General features: G+C 40.3%; 1 protein-coding gene across 4 annotated transcripts in view; it reads right to left on the reverse strand.

The window, feature by feature from the left end:
- The window catches only part of APP (amyloid beta precursor protein), a 366031-nt gene that overhangs the window by 9847 nt on the left and 338598 nt on the right, over window positions 1-17586 (reverse strand). For 2 of the 4 annotated variants that reach the window (XM_090060383.1, XM_090060373.1), the window contains 3 exons: window positions 16691-16744; window positions 6622-6722; window positions 3197-3343 (listed from right to left, as the gene is read on the reverse strand). In XM_090060383.1, coding sequence (XP_089916509.1) covers window positions 3197-3343; window positions 6622-6722; window positions 16691-16744 — 302 coding nt within the window. The remainder of the gene's footprint in view (window positions 1-3196; window positions 3344-6621; window positions 6723-16690; window positions 16745-17586) is intronic. The other 2 variants (XM_090060391.1, XM_090060378.1) reach the window with 1 other exon arrangement.

Here is a 17586-nt window from a genome sequence, read left to right on the forward strand (position 1 = left end):
ACTCTGGACTCATTCAGAAAACGTTTGAATGCTTATTTTGCTGGGATCATTTGACCCCAGCAGACATCCTACCTATGGCAGGGAGGCTGCACTCAATCTTGCATGGTCCTTTCTAGCCCCTAATGTCTATGAAATCTATAATCATATGTGACAGGCTGAGAGTACGGGACCAAAAGATTCTAGGTGAACTGTTTGGGATTCCATTTTGTAATGTCTGCCACACATTTAAGGGTGCTATAAAAACAGGAATCATTGGAAATGGGAAAGAAAATCCCAGCTCAGCTGTGGGAGTGAAGAGGAAGTCAAAATGTACTTAGTGTAGTGGCTCACTATGCCCTGAAAAAAGGTCAGTTATGAAAGGGAACTGAGGGCAATAGGCACTACTACATATCTTATTCGGATGGGCTACACTAATTTGTGGTAGGATCCCATCAGTACGTTTGCCCAACATTGATCATGTGTTTTATAGTCATGGTCAGTACTAGCCGCATTAAAATCAGCTTCATAGTTTGTTTCTATTACTGAGCACATGCCAGCAGTTTAATGATAGACAAGGTGTTTAATGAGACTTCCTTTTATGTGGATGTAAAATGAAGAGCTTTCTTCCCCAGGATGGTTGGGGGAAAAAAAAACCCCTCTCTGAATCCTTGTTTGATCAGTGAAAGCACCCCTTGGCTTCTGGAGCAAGGGGACAGTCTCCTTTCCACCTGAGACCCCAACCCTCCTAGGTTTTCTGTGGCCCTGACTCAACAAGTGAGCTCCAGTTCAGGTCCTGAAAGAGGGGCTTCACCACTCCTTGGGGCAACCCAGCAAAATCCACAGTTCTAAGTAGGATAGCAGACAGTCTCTTCAGTAAAGGAATTTACTGGGGGAAAAGCTAGTCAGCCAGATGTTCTCTGTCCAAAGGGCTTGAATAGTCCTTGTGTCCCCAATCCAGCCTGCAGAGCATCTCTAAAGATACTCAGGTGTTCCCTTCCAGTCAGCCAAGTATCTTTGGGGGTTTTGGATATCAGTAAACTAAGCCAAGTTGGAAAAAAACAACAACAACAGAATCCTCTCATAATGCAGTCTCTCTCTACACTGCGACCCTCTTAAATCTTAGGATGTTACCGGTAATGCTACTTTTAACTATTGTTAAAATGCCATGGATTTGACAGTTTGGGGAAAAGCAATTGTTTTCATTCTGAGAAAAGATCTTAGGAGTTTCATACGTGCTTTTTCAACTCTATGAATTTCAGATTAGCCATAAATAAAGGCTGTTGGCTGTGAAGAATTTATCTTGTTAGGAGTACAAAAAGTAATATAGTATCCATACGTGGCAAATCCTTGTAATATGCAGCTGAATCCGCAGAAGACCTGCCTAAAACCTCTTCTTATCTAATATTTTCACTAAACTTTTATGAACCAATGAAGGAGTCTCTTTGCAACTACTGTTAAATTCTACAGGTAAATGAACTCCTCTCCCTCTAGGTCCCCAAACCCCTCAACAATCTTTGCAGTTTTAGATGCAATTTAAAATGGCTTATAGTTTGGATTACTGTGCTTAAATTTACACATTGAGATCATTTTAGGCTAATGGCACACTGTATTATTAGGAGTATTCCCAGCAGATTGAGGGAAATGATTATTTCCCTCTATTCAGCAGATGTTGGTGAGACCACATCTGGAGTATTGCGTCCAGTCTTGGACCCCTACTACAGAAAGGATGTAGACACATTTGAGAGAGTCCAGCAGAGGGCTACGAAAATGGTTAGGTGACGGGCCTGGGGCATATGACTTCTGATGAGAGTCTGAGGGAACTGGGCTTATTTAGTCCAGAGAAGAAAAGACTGAGGGGATTTAATATCAACCTTCAAATACTTGAGACTGTTCTCAGTGGTGGAAGGTGACAGAATGAGCAGCAATGGTCTCAAGTTACAACAAGGGAAGTTTAGGTTAGAGCTTAGGAAAAACTCTCTCACTAGGACCATAGTAAAGCACTGGAACAGGTTAACCAGAGTGGTTGCAGAATCACCACACTTGGAGATTTTAAAACCCAGCTAGACAAAGCCTTGGCTTGGATGATAATAGTTGAGAATGCATTGAGCAGGGGGTTGGGGTAGATGACCTTCTGAAGTCCTTTCCAACCTAAATTTTCTATGATTCTGTGATCATTCATAGTTTCATAGTTGGTAGAGTTGGAAGGGACCTGAGCAGATCATCAAGTCCAACCCCCTGCCATGGCTGGAAAGAGTACTAGGGTCAAATGACCCAGCAAGGTGTACATCTAGCCTCTTCTTAAAGACCCCCAGGGTAGGAGCCAGCACCACTTCTCTTGGAAGCTGGTTCCAGATCCTAGCCGCCCTGACAGTGAAGTAGCGCCTCCTGATGTCTAGTCTGAATCTACCCTTTGCCACCTTGTGCTGTTATTCCTAGTCACTCCTGGTGGTGCTCAGGGGAACAGTGACTCCTCCAATGCCTGCTGGTCTCCCCTGACTAGTTTGTAACAGGCCACTAGATTCCCCCTCAGCCTTCTCTTGTGGAGGCTGAACAGGTTCAGATCCCGTAGCCTGTCCTCATAGGGCCTGCCCTGCTGCCCCGATCATGCGAGTGGCTCTCCTCTGGACCCTCTCCATGCTGTCCACATCCCTCTTGAAGCATGGCGCCCAGAACTGGAAGCTGCGGCCTGACCAGTGCTGCATAGAGGGGGAGGATCACCTCCTTGGACCTGCTCCAGATGCATGTGTGGATGCATGACAAGGTGCGGTTGGCCTTCCTGACTGCGTCCCCACACTGCCGGCCCATGTTCATCTTGGCATCAATGACGACTCCAAGATCCTTTTCTGCCTCTGTAGTGACGAGAAGGGAGTTCCCCAGCCTGTAGGTATGGTGCTGGTTCTTCCCCCCCAGGTGCAGCACCTTGCACATGTCAGTGTTGAATCCCATCCCATTCTCATCCACCCACCCCTGTAACCTGTCTAGGTCCGATTGCAGCCAATTCCTCCCTTCTAGTATGCCCACTTCCCCCCATGTTCATTTAGTCTCTCTGATAAAACAGATAATTTTATTATGGAAACCACACTGCAATCAAACATTGGTTAACCAAATTGCCTGTTTTGCTCCAGTTTTAAACACACTGTCTTATAGAGTTGTACAAGATAGTCTCCAACCACTCCCATTTATGGGAATGCAGCTGTGCCAGATAACCTTTACCTACCTCTACTACACCGTGATGGATGGATGTGTACTGTTTCTTCTTCAGCATCACCAAAGTAATGACAATCACTGTTGCTATGACAACACCTCCCACCATTAGTCCAATGATGGCACCTTTGTTTGAACCTACATCTTCAGCAAAGAACACCTAGGAAAAAAACAAACAAAAAATTAGATATCCAATCATACCTTCCACCCCTATTGCTGTTTTGCTAAGTTGTACAGTCTTGAAGACATTTTAGAAAGTGATTAAGCAGACTTTCCTGAAACTTTATTGCATGACCTTGGTGTTTTGTTGTTTTCATGACCTACAGCAGTGCAGAAAGCAAGTCAGTGCAGCACCAACCTCTCCCAACCAAAAGAAGAGTATAACTAATATGCAAATTTTGCATTGCTGCTAGCTGTGCAGATGTCCAGGAGCTACTCAGAACCTTTCAGTCAGAGCCACTTCAAGTATAACTTCTATTAACTGCCCATGCTAGTTTCAGTATCAGCTAAGTAAATCTCAAGATGACTGACAGGGTTCATGGGAAGGTACCTAAAACACGAAGATTTCTCTACCTTCTGCATATAAGAATGAGACATTTTTTCATTAATTTGAGAGTTCAGGATTGTTTTAGGTAAGCACATTTTATACCCACCAGATAATGACAGAGCCTTCATATACCCAGCTGGGAAAAAATTCATTGTAAGCAAGGTGACTTGTCTAACAGCAAAGAGACAGTTTGGAAATAGGCATCCTATTTTAAGGTGCGTAGCAAAAGGAAGTCATCAAGCCTTCATAGAGCGAGGCAGGAAAATGATGACATATGGTAAGTATGACGTAACTTGGGAAATTTTTGGACACAATAATGCTTTGCTATGAGTTTCAAATAGCGGGATCTTGAAAACAGCAAAATGTATAGAAATATATACATCATACCAATTGAATGATGCAGTTTAATATATAACATGACTGTGAAATCAGTCAGACTGTGAAATCTGTCTGACTGATTTCACAGTCATGTTATATATTAAACTGCATCATTCAATTGGTATGATGTATATATTTAAAATATATTGTCTGCCTGTCCGTCACAGACATTCTCATCTTCTGTTACAGTAAGCATACCAGTTATTAAGTAGAAGAAAGACTACTTTATCCTTTTGTTTTTTCTTGGACTCAACTGGACCAGTTCTTAGCTTTTCTGTGATGCTTCTCATTTTAAAAAAATATTTAAAAGGAAGGAGATTTGGAGATTAGCTGAGTTTCCAATGAGTTGCATCACATTTGCACTCTTTTAGAAAACAACCTTCCATATTTATTTTGCATGCTTTGATACTTTTATGTTGTTGTATTGGTTAAGCAAGAGATGTTTAAATAAGAAGAATTCAACCAAACAGGCACAAAACATACAGTTGGTATAATTTGATGTAGAGAGAAGTGTTAATTTCTCCTGTCAATATTGCATGCATATAAATGAAAAGGTGATAAAAGACTTTTTTGGTTTGCTTGTTTTTTAAAACTCTGAAAAATGGCTTAGTTAATTCCTATTTGCTAGCACAAGCATAAAGTGCCATGGGTTCAGTCTTGAAGAACAAACTTGAAAAACAATGGCTCCTGTATTTAAAACAGAAATACCTTTTTAGAGAAAAATAGCCAAGTCAAAATGAATTGATAACTCCAGGTCTGCATTACATTTTTTTCTAAGCCTCTCAACCATGATTCCAAAGGGATTTTTAGATAAATGCTGCAGGGTACGGAAAAGGGGAAAGGAAACCAACCTGAAAGCATGTCTCTATCAACTGCTTTCAAGTGATAAGTAAGAAGAGAGGCATCTTTAAATATGAATTTCAAAATGACCCTCATATAGGTTGGGGGAGGGAGGAATAATACCTCAGAACACCTTCAGATTTGGAATAGTTACCTAAACTATCTTGCCAATATATGTTTGACCTGGATGGCAACATGCAGTGCCTTGGGTATAATAAGAAAGTTGTTGCCTAGTATTGTTAGTGTTATTTTATTAGTTGTAGCTAAATTCGCCTTCAATACAAAAAACTGGGGCGATATATAAAAAAGAAAATTCCCAAATTAACTTCTGAATGATGGTTTTAGCTATCAGTAGTATTTCACAAGATAAAGCAATTTAAAGCATATTTTTAGGCAGATACTGTTATTCTGCAATACTTCCTGCCTATTTTATGGGATACTATCTTATCAGCTAACACAGTAGTGGGAGCTACAGCTCCTAACTGCTTGGGCAGATATAGCAAATCACAGAATGTGAGAGCGATAAGTAATTAAGTGCATGTGATACAAGGACAACAACATGAAAATAAGCACACTGAAATACACTACCGCCAGGTTTCTTCCCTAGAGGAAACTTTAGCTTATGCACCAGATGTTTAACCCCTCTCATGTAGGTGCATCAGGCTCTCTCAAATTATCATTAATGCTAATTCATTTTAGATTAGCTTGTCAAACTAAGAATTCTCTATTCTCAACATCAAAGAACTGGCAGAGTATTTAATGAGTGATTACCTTGCTCAAATGCAAATCTGAGTCCCATGTTCACTTTAATTTTCAGCTTAATTGTAAGAACATATTTTTAAAAAGCCTTTCAAGTTTAATATTAGGAATTTAGAATAATATTCAACATCATCAATAATTACTCCCAAGAAAGGAGGAGGCAGAAGGACAGATATTGACCTACCATTACAACACTATCGTAAGAACCCTCCACTGCTTCACTTTTTATTGGATCTGATCAAAAATCCTTTGGAGACATGTAGTCTTGCTTGGATCTTTTTGTATTCGTATGTGCCACAGTGCTAAACTAAGGGAAGAGCTCTCTTCCATACACAGAGAAGTGTGATACTTAAGTAGCAAGAGTACAAAAGTGGGAAAACAAAGATACAAATAAATAGAAATGAAAATGAAATAGGCAGAGAATTGCACAGTAACAGCAGAGAAGGAAATTTTGAAGATCAGTTACCATGTGCCTTGGCATTTATTGTTTTGGCTGACAATGATTCAGTTTGCGAGAGAGTTTCATTCCTCACCCCTAAACTGCCTTTCCTGCCCCTATTCCATTTGCCTCATTTTATTACTACACTGTACCTAGGATTCTGTTAGCTGTTCCCTTTCCTTAGTTACTTGATCATTGACAAGAAGAGATGCACTAAAGATCATACTTTTCATAAATGAACATAAATGGTTTTATGCATGTACTAACTGTTGGCTTGATTTTTTTCTCATACATTTTTCACTCTTAAGTCCACTGATTCCTATGAAATTACTTGCAACTTACTCTTTGCTAGAAAATTATATTTTTACACCTCTAAAATTAAGAGAAGCTGAGAATGTATTTTCCCTTTATATAAGAATGATATTAGCCACCATGATTCAAGGTATAAACTTAAAAAGCTTTGTGGTCCACTCACCAACTTCTGATGATGCACTTCATATCCTGAATCATGTCGGAACTCTGCATCCATCTTTACTTCAGAGATCTCTTCTGTTTTAACATTGGTCAGCCCAGAACCTGCATCGCATGGCAATGAAATAAATTACTACATCCACCATTATGAACAAAAGGCAATATTGTTACTCACACCGATGAGAGATGTGACATGAGAGGAAGCTCAAGGAAAAGCAAAAAGTACATCTGATTCCCCCTCCCCACAAACACAAATCCTATTGATATAACAGCTAATGAGGCATAAAAGACTCTTAGTGCTTTGCAATCTACTACAGCTGTATTGGTCCATGCACCAAAAACTCTGCAGCGTGAACAACTGGGTGAGGTAAGTAATAAGGTATTAGAGTGACAGTCTCATGAAGAGACTCAAAGGATGAAAGAGTTAGGATCTGCTCTGATAACTTATAAAAATCCCGAACTTCCTCATGTTGCTGAGAAAACTCTTCAAGGATGAGTACGAGCTGAGGACTAGTCTATGTTTTCCTGTTCTCTGTGAGTTTATAATATTATAAACCATGAGGAGGCAGCAGCACTAAATCAACCCCCCCCCACCACCATTTTAGCTTCACTTAAAACTTTGCTTTGAGGTGGAAACTAACATGTATTTGGATGGGAAAAGACAGTATTTCTACGAAGCGTACAGAATTCTTATTAAGCTTTTTTTTGGGGGGGGGGATTGTTTTATTTTTTTATAGCAGGCTGTTAAAAACCACCATGATTTCAAACTTTCCCTTCTCTCTGCTAGCAAATGTAACCAGTTATTTTCCAACTCAGGTGAGTTAAGCAAGTCCCCTATACCCAGAAACCAGGGGCATTTGAAGAAAACCATCTAAAAATAAGCAAACTTTTTAATGACTTAAGTTGCAAATAGTTTGAAGCCCAGCCATGCCTAGTGATATCAATGGGATATTTCCACTTGTCTTGACTGAGAACAGGATTAAGTGTTTTGAGCCAGCACTTTAATATGTGTAAAATGGGTGAGCTTTTAATCACCTAAAGGATCTACACTGATTTACATAAACTGAAGTGTTGGAACCACACAAGGGCCTATGAATATTTTGTCTTCCATTAGGTGACTCTGCTTTAAAAAGAACATGCAAGTAATTCCTTCTGCTTGGCGGATAGCAACCCATGGCTTGTGGGCTGGATTCAGCCTACACAGCCACTGGATCTGGCCTGCAGAGCTGGGGCTTTGGCAGCAGGGGCTCTGCCTGCATCACACTGTGTTGCTCTGCACCTGGAAAGTGAGGAGACTTCCTGTGCCCTGCTGCAGCTGGGCAGTAGAGAGAAGCAATGGTGGGGAGAGGCAAAGTGGTGGCTGGATCTTAGCGCTAGCCCACCTTGCACTCAAGACAGGTCATTTTAGCCTCCCACCGTAAAAAACTTGCCAACTGCTTCTACAGCTGATTCAGAGAACAGGGAATTTTTGGTTCAAATGAGTGAGAGTTTTGTTTTGCCATTCAGAAACACGGGTTCTAATCCAAACTCTGCAGGAACATGGTGCTCATGAGAAGCTGTCATCTTCCCAGTTACTGTGATAAAAACAAAAGAACTGTCCTAATGGATCAGACTAACAGTTTATGTACTGCAGCGCTCTACTCTGCACTTGCCAGGGTCCTACCCTCAATCCAATCAGAGATTCGAACCATGACGGTTTTATATCTTTCCCCAAACATTTAGCATCAACTATCTTTAGTTAACCATTAACGATCCGGGCAGGGGCGTGCAGGCAGCGGATTGCAGCACTGCCTCAGCTTGGGACCAGGCTGTCACTGCTGCAAGCCATATAGGCAGGGGCTGCTGGGAAATGGAGTCCAGCTGCTGGCTGGATCCACCATTTTGCCCACCCTGCACTAGAGTCTGCTAGTGTGTGTTACTTTCTGATTAATCACATCTGCTCCAACGTGCTGGATTTCTAGCATGTCAGGGCAGGCTCCCTGCATGTGTGTAAGAGCCCAGAGGTACTAGATTTAATGCATATTAACTAAAGCAGGTTACTGCACATGAAATAGGATGCAATTCAACAAAGATAAATGCAAGGTACTCCACCTAGGGAGGAGGAATCCCTAGCACACCTATAGGATGGGGGATGATCTCCTTAGCACCTCAGTGGCTGAGAGGGACCTTGGAGTCATAGTTGACTCCAAGATGAACATAAGCTGGCAGTGTAATGAAACCATCAACAAGTCCAATTGCACCTTTTCATGCATTAGCAGATGCATGACCAACAGATCAAGGGAGGTGATGCTTCCCCTCTATGTGGCACTGGTCAGGCTGCAGTTTGAATACTGTGGTCAGGTTTGGGTGCCGCACTTCAAGAGGGACATGGAGAATCTGGAGAGGGTTCAGAGGAGAGCCACTTGCATTTCATAGTTGGCAGGGTTGGAAGGGACTGCACTGGTAGAATGCAGTCAAAACCTTCAAGTAGAATGCACTCAAAGCCTCCTCTGAACTACGAAACTATGAAACCCCCTGATGTACAAAATGACGAAAGACCCTCCGAGGGATCTGGATCGCTACAGCCTTCACACAGATGTCTGAGGAGAGACCTTGTAGCTGCCTATACGTTTATCAAGGGAGGACAACAGGGAATTGGAGATGCACTATTTACCAGAGCACCCCTAGGAGTAGCTGGGAATAATGGGTGTAAACTAGTGGAGAGTAGATTCAGGTTAGACATTAGGAAGCAATTGTTTACAGTAAGGGTGGCCAGAATCTGGAATGGGCTGCCAAGAGAGGTGGTGCTATGACCTAACTTGGAGGTCTTCAAGAGGAGGCTTGATATACAGCTGGCTGGGCTCATCTGACCTTGGTCCTCTTTCCTGACAGGGGCAGGGGTTGGACACAATGATCCTTTGTGGTCCCTTCTGACTCTACAGTTGATGAATCTATAGGCACAGCTGTAGGGGAGGTTGGAGGCTGTGAATAGCCCATAAGGCAACGGGTGCTCTGGGAGGCATATATGGGCCAGGGAGGCCTATTTGATGTGGGGAATAGGTTGAGGTCAGTGGGTCTGGAAGGGATCTGCTGGCAGGAAGATAAACCAAGGCTCACTCTAAGACCCTTGGGCTCCTTTTACAAATTTATTAAGATGATCCAGGAGTGGCAGATGAAAGGAAATGGAGGATTGCTTAAAGAGCAGGGCAGGTCATTTATCTACCAGAGGGCATCACAGTCATCCCTGGAGGAAGTCTACTACAGAAAGGTTGAGATTTTTGTGGCTAAAAAGTGCTTTTTAAATGCATAAGATTAATAGCTTTTTGAATGTTCCTTATGTCTTCATAAGATCTATGTTTTATTTTTACCCCGTGAATTACCGCAGAACTCTTTAATTATAAAGTGATGCAAGTATGTTAAAAAATCATTTGTAAAGCCTCACTAGAATGCAATATAACATCCTTTATAACCAAACAAGTGAAATTTGGCAGATCTCTTCCTGGCATGAGTCTATGCAGCTGCTATGCAAATACAAATGTATTCTCATCAAAATTAGTTAAAAACTACATGCGTACAAAGTAAACAACGGTGTTATTTTCAACTAATGAGTTGAAACTCTCCAATAGAAAAATATTATTGCAAGTGGCTTGTGGAGTCAGGAGTGTAAAAAAAAATATAGATCATAATTTCAGCCAACTTCCACAACCAGGAAACAGACAAACAAGAGTTTAAAAACTGTTTACAGTACTTTTCCCCTTTCAGCCCAAGAATACATTTGCCAAGTTTCACTGCATAGCAAAATAATGGCCAACTAAACACAACTCAATTTTTTTTAATGGAGGAAAAATGGTTAAAGTGCAAAACAAAGACGGTGAGTCATGTCTCTGGTGCTCTTTTCTATTCAGTGAATAAACAGACACTTGGTTTAAAATTGAAATACACTAATCTCACTACAAGTAGAAAAAAGGTAAAGATTTCTGATGGCAAAACCATTGCTTGTTCACTTGTGTATTGTTCATTGGTTTCTGTAGTAGGTGTGGGCCTACATTTTAAAAGTGCCAAAAAACAAATCTTTGAATATATGGGCCAGTAATACCTAAGTCTTATATAATATGAAAGAAATAAATAAAGGAGCAAGTTATTGAATTTATTACAGACAACTCTCTAAGACAGACAGAGGTAATTTATCTTAACAGTAATACATTCAGAAAAGTTGCTATAATTTACAAAGGTTACTATTTTTGCGATGGGGTGTGAAGGCATTTCAATACAATTTCAGAAGTGTGAGATTAAGGCTTGCTCTGGGCTCATGACAAAAGCCACCCCCAGCTGACCCAGCTATAAGGGGGTTATCTGGTTATTTGGGCTAGGGTGTCAAAGACAGCTGGATGTGATGCTAGCTAAAATCATTTATTTGGATTTCACTGGCTATGGAAACTGTGGGCGTTGACCAAACTAGCCCAACAGGTTAATAGGCTAGGTGAACCTTTGATTAGGTCTGATGCTGACATCAATGCCACCATAATATCTCATGCATAAAGATGTCATCAGTTGGTGACATACGGATTTAGCAGGGATGCCACAATTAACAACATGACCAAATGGGAGCACAGCACTGGTATTTTTTTTGCATTAGGCTGTAGAAATTCTAGCAGTATTAAATAATAGCCACCCAGACATCAAGAGGCTAGTTTTCTAATTTTGGCTTCACTTTATGAAGACTAGAGCTGGAGTGTTAAAATGGGGTTCCTGAAATGTAATAAACTTACAGTTTTTTGGGCATGTTTACAATATTCTCAATAAAAATGTCCTGGTTCACTTGTATTAAGAATTCAGCTGTAAGAAATTAACTGCTCATAATGTAGAAGTGATCCCTGGAAAGAAAGTGTGATCAGCTAAAGAGGTGTTAATCTTTCCATTACGAGACTTTTCGATACGAGAAGTTTTCAAGTTTGGCAATACATTTCATTCTGGGCTGCATGCTGTCATTGTGGGGAACATTTTTAAGGCAAGAAATATGCAATAACCTTTCATCATTTAAAATGGAACAGAAAATATAGATCAAGGATGACTGCTCAGCATATGATGCTTTAGATATATCTATCCATTTTATTTTTCTTTGACCTTTTCTAATATCTCAGTGTGCTTCCTTTTGGGGAAACAAAAGAGAACAGATTGGGCAGAATTCTTCCTCTGTTCTATCATTTCTGAATGACAAAGGGGAGCAAGAGCTTCATTTCAAACATGCCACTGTGTACATGCTGCTTCTAACTTTAGGGAAATATGGACGCTATCGACAATGAAAAGCACTGCCAAGCAGCAATGGGCAATGGCTCAATTTTGTGTGTCTCAACACTAAGCTGGTCTTTACAGAAGCTACTGTAATTCCAGAATCAAGGGTAAGTCCCACTGCAGCTTCCATTTGTACAACTGCTTTTTTTCCTGAACCTACTGAAGGTTTAAGACTTGGTGATATGTCCTGAAGAATCCTCACTGATTTATGGTCTGGACAACTATCCACATGACAACTTTTTGTTGTGATTAGTTAGGGCAACATGAAGTGACTAGACTCCATATGAAACAATTGTTATAATGATAAGACCTCCAGTAAGTGGGCCAAAAATCTCCCTGCAGTATCTGGACTCCATTATTTCTTTTATTGGGAAGAGATAAAGGGGTTATCTGCACTGTCATCATCATCTTTGGATCCCTACAAGATCCTATAGGTTACAAAAAAAGTAGGTGGAAATTGTTAAGAATTTCCAACTCAAGCAACAGACTAGCTCTAGCTATTTTTTGAATGTGTTCATGGTTCTTCAATGCATTCAATATCTGATCATTCTTTACAGCTTTTGATTACTTCTTGACAAGGTTTTGAGCTCAAATGTTCCTTTGTTGCCAAGCTCAGATTGGAAGCCTGCTGGAGAGCAAACATCAGCTTTTTCACTATGAAGAAACAAGTCACTGCCTTGAGTACTGAACTAATGATGCAGGAGCAGAAAGAAACGGAAAGATCAAGACCATGACAAATGTTAAAAGGAAACCAGTTTGCAGTTTGCAAGATGGACGAGGGCTGTCCAACTATGGCATGGCTGGGGGCCACACACTGCAACAGCATGCCACCCCATGGCTGCCCCCCATGAAGACCAAATGGTGCAGACGGCAAGTCCCCAGGTTGCTCCCTGATCAAAACCCTGGGCCCCACAGGCTGTGCCACAGATCTCCCCCAGGCAGTGCTAGCTTTATGCGGCCTCCCAACACGTGGGGAGCTCTGGTAATGTGCAGTCCCCCCCACAAAGCCCTTTCCTGCTGTACAGCAGTGGGTCCCCAGGCTGCATGTTAATTTCTGGTAGGCTGTATGTGGCCATTGAGCCACCAGCTGGACAGCCATGATCAAGACCATTAAGAAAAAAAACCTTTAAAAAGTAGCGACAGGTATTTCACCTGTAGTGTTGTATTTCATTACAGTTTCATATTTCAAAATGTTTTGATTCTCACTGCTGTGAGAAGAACCCAAAATAGGGAAAAATGACTATCCTCATCCCCAAAAAAGCAAATCAGTGAAGCTAAAAACATATAAAACAAACCAAGAAAAACAAAAATGATCTTTAAAAAAAAATTCCTGCTCTAATAAATAGATGTGTTATTTGTACCCAATGGGTAAAAATAAATCCTGTTAGAAGGGTAATTTTTCAGTTGACAGTAAAAGGTAAGTAAAAAGGGACTAAAAGGTGATGTGATGCTGGACACAGTATTCCCTTGTGTGTATGGGCTATGGATACTGATATGTCCTAATAGTGTTTCCTAGGGAAACTTTCAACTATGACAGACTTATAACTGGCTTTTTCCCCTGGCATCTCCTATGCACACCTGCTAGGGAGCTGGGTGCTGGATGTTAATACCAACTTATGATTTGGATGTTCCATTTCCTTTCTCTTATGATCATTCACATTCATGTTTTTGTTTGTGAATTCCTTTTTCAGTACTTACTTAACATCTCGTACATCTCTGAGATTTCCATTTTACTTAGTTTAATTCACTACCCTTTCTAGTTTCCAGGAATCCTATAATTTACAACTGTTGTTCAGGCTAACATTGACTTTCCCACAAATACTTCACAACGTCAAAGGACAGTCTAAAAACGAATTATCTGAATTCTAATTTTGACGTGTAATGGAAAAATCAAGTGGGCGTTTAATGCTAGATTTTTACATTTCAGGATAGATTTGCAGAAAGGTCATGGTGTACTTTAGTATTTAAAGGTATACTACACCTCAAAGAATATTCTTATAACTTAAAAGTGTGTGTATGTATATGTTATATATATAAAAATAGTGTCTGTCTGGCTGTCTTTTTTAAATCAATATGTCCCTTAATAACTGGCAGTAGCTCTAACAATTAGCTGGCTAAATGACAATACACTGTCTCTTATATCATGCTATTACAATCTGGGCATCTTAGAAGATGCCCAGATGCTACACTAGAAGTAAAAGAAAAGTTGAAGTTTGCCTAATGCTCCCATCTCAATCCCTGGTTTTGATTACTAAGTGTGTAGAACATTTTCTCAGTAGGGTGAGCTGGATTTTATCCTTACAACATGCACAAGGTAGGAAATCATTAGTTGCATTTTACAAGTGGAGAACTGAGGCGCATGGGCAAATTAACAGTAGCTGAGCTAGGAATTGATGCCAGGTCTCTTGAGCCTTAGTTCAATTTTCTGCCCATGAGATCATCCTTTCATCCTGTTGTATAACATTAAGATAAGACACAATACTCTGGCCAGGTGGCTAAACAGTTATAATGCATGGATAACAAGGAGAGGGAGATTTAAGACGGTACCTACATAGCCTGTCCAAGCAGACTGAGTGATCATTTGTCAGATTGTTAATTTTTTATGTTAAAAAATTAGCAAATATGACTAAAAATCTATTAGATTTTTTTTTGAAGACAACAAATACCAATATAGAAAGAAGCTTTTCCCAGCACTGCAAATAGGACAGGCTACTTTTAATTCATTTGGCATTCATGTAAAATAGTACTCTTGCTCCCCCACCGTGAACCCAGAAAATTGATGTATTCTGGCAAATTCCCGGTGTAACTCCATCAGCCAAACATGATTTCCAAAAACAGGCTTTAGTTAGCTTCACAGGGGCCTTGTGCTCAATGACAAAAATACAAACTGTACTTACACAGGATGGGGACGACCGCAAGGATAAAATCCTCTCAAGTACAGTGAGTACAGTGAGCTGACAAAATCTCCTTCACACCACTTAAGCCTCACGTTAAAAGCTTGTGTACTGCAGAAGCCATTTGACAGAGTCACCACTGCACTTGAGAGATATTCACTTAAAACTCAACCAGTGAGGTGATACAGAAGCACGCAGTTTTCCAAGGGGTAAAAGCACCTCTTTTAACTTTTCGAAATTTGAAGTTATAAACATCTTGGTGCAATACCACTGCCCACCAAAGGTATGTGGAAGAAGAAAGATCTTCATTACCATGGCCATATTAACAGCTGTCATTTAATCAGAATTAGGAACATGAAACATGGAGCAAAATCGTTTTCTCATGCAAGAATGTACCTGCCATTTTCCACCTCCCCATCCATACCTCAGCTTGTGAAAATTATTAATGAGCACATGCCCCTTTGCAGCACATTTCATTATGCAAAAAGAAATCCCAATTAACAAAACAGCAATTAATCAAAGAACTAAGATACATCATGTAGGAAGAGAAAAACAAGACTTAAAAAAACAAAAAACACTAAAACAGATGACAAGATTACAGTTGGAGTGTGAATATATTCCATAAAGGGGACTGAAAATAAAATTTTCACCCACAAAACGTTGCATATGCTGTGATACTTTTATTGTTCTTAGTGAGGGAACCATTCCAGAAGATAAAAATACTTCAGTGCTACAAGGATGTTCCCTGATTCTAATATTTTTAGAACATCGTATGTCTAGATCTGTAGCAGACATAATTCCTGACCGACTTAGCTTAAACAGAATGAATTAGGGCTTTGCACAAACCTAAAAAAAATCACGCTGTTAAAATAATGGTACAAACACATCACCCATCTGAACCTGGAACTGCAACTCAGAAAGTTTACTTTTTTTCCCCCCCATTGTGATAGTTTCCATAGACAAATAATAATACTGGTCACTTCTGAAAGATTTAAGCACACAGGCACATGCTGCTTATGTTTCATTTCAGGAATTTTGGAGGGGAGACAGTGAGATGGAAAGAAGAGAGAAGGTAGCTAGATATTTATGCTGGACTTGCTTTTTAAAAAAAATATGGCGGATTGGCATGGAGATTCTAACCCAAGAACAGACTGATCTCAACTGACTGGTGGGTATGGGGGTGGGTACGTGTTAGAGGAAAAGAGGCAGGGAAGGGTGGGGGGGCATATGCTTGCTGGCTGTTGGAACCCCTTCTGAAAGCGTTCTGCAAAGAGAAGTTTGGGGCAGTTGTTTTGCTGTCAATAGTGTTACCTAGGTCTGGATACTAAATGGAAAACATTCCTGAGCTTAGAAGTGATTTTTTGAAGAGCACCTTTTTTTTTAACCTTTGAAAATTGCACCAACTGACAGGTGTTTAAAGGATAAATGCCATATCCCTGCCCTCCCCCTAAAAAACCTTAATAATGGCCCCATCAGTTTCAATACTACCCAGCCTGAACCCTTGCTAATATTTTCATATCAGAATACAATATGCCAATCAAACTACATATGGATGTTTTCACAATAAGGCCATTTTATATTTCCACTGCTGCTGCCTCCCTCTTGTTTCTGAAAAAAACCCCACTTTTGCTAAATGGAAAAACAAGTAGATGGGACCTTCAGTCCCTGTCCTCTCTTTGTGGCAGCATGCATTCCTCAAAAAATGACAGCTCCCAAAGGCTTGCGGAGAATCTCTGTGAGAGTCCCTTGTTAAAGAATTGGTCATAGATCACTGTCTGTAATGGTTTGTGACATGACACTACAGCTTAACAGAGGCTCATAACAAAAAAAGGTGATCATTTCAGCTCAAGCAGATCATAGACATGCTGGGGAAACATAGGTTAGGTAAAAGCCATGCAAGTTATATACCTGGTCGTGTGGTCAGTCCTCTGTCTGCAGCTGGGCGGGCATCAACCGGCTCAACTGGGGATGTGCAGCAAAAAAAAAAAAAAAAAAAAAGCAAAACAAACAAAAATAAACAACCCCCCCAAAATGATAAGTCAAATGCTTTTTTGTTGGGATAGTGCAGGAGAGAGATATGCCATAAACAAAGTTATAAAAAGCAACAGCTGGAAAAGATCTGCCTTTAGTTAATTCTCAAAATAAAAGGAAGGGGATGGGTACAACCTCAAAAAAGTGCGTGTTTTGTAGCTGTGTCAATCTTACATTGTATTCTGGTTAATGCTCAAATTAGAAACTATTGAAATTTACAGTCTCAAATTAGAAACTATTGAGATTTATTCAATGTCTGCTTAGAAACATCTTCCTGCCTCTATTAGAATTGGCAACAAGAACTGACACAAGAGGATGAGCCCTTGTAAAAAATCTTAATCACTACTGATTTCTAGCTCCAATAAGTCTTAATTCTGTTTTCCAGATTATGACTGTGTGAAGGCAATAGCTACAAGGCTTGACAGAAATATAAGGACAATATATATTTTCAGCCAGCACAGTGAATGGTTAGTAAGGTTATCCATCTAATCAGACTGTCTTCCTTTTCACAGTAAACAAGGTCTCCAAACATGATTTATTTATGCCTCCCATTCAACTACATTCACATGTTTAAATACTTTACACTCATTCAGAGGCCTCTCTTATCTTAAGAGTCAGCACGATGCACCTTGGAGCCCAGCAGAATTAACAGTAAATGGGAAAGGCTGAACAGATTTGGACAAAATTAGAGTAAGCTGAATAACTTCAGCAAAATTCCAACCAAATCTACTGGGAGAGTTAAAGCACAATTGTGTAATTTCTCCCCATGTTCC

Source organism: Crocodylus siamensis, chromosome 1 (genome assembly GCF_052110815.1).
Source record: "Crocodylus siamensis isolate JL-2025a chromosome 1, ASM5211081v1, whole genome shotgun sequence".
Classification (NCBI taxonomy): Eukaryota; Metazoa; Chordata; order Crocodylia; family Crocodylidae; genus Crocodylus; species Crocodylus siamensis.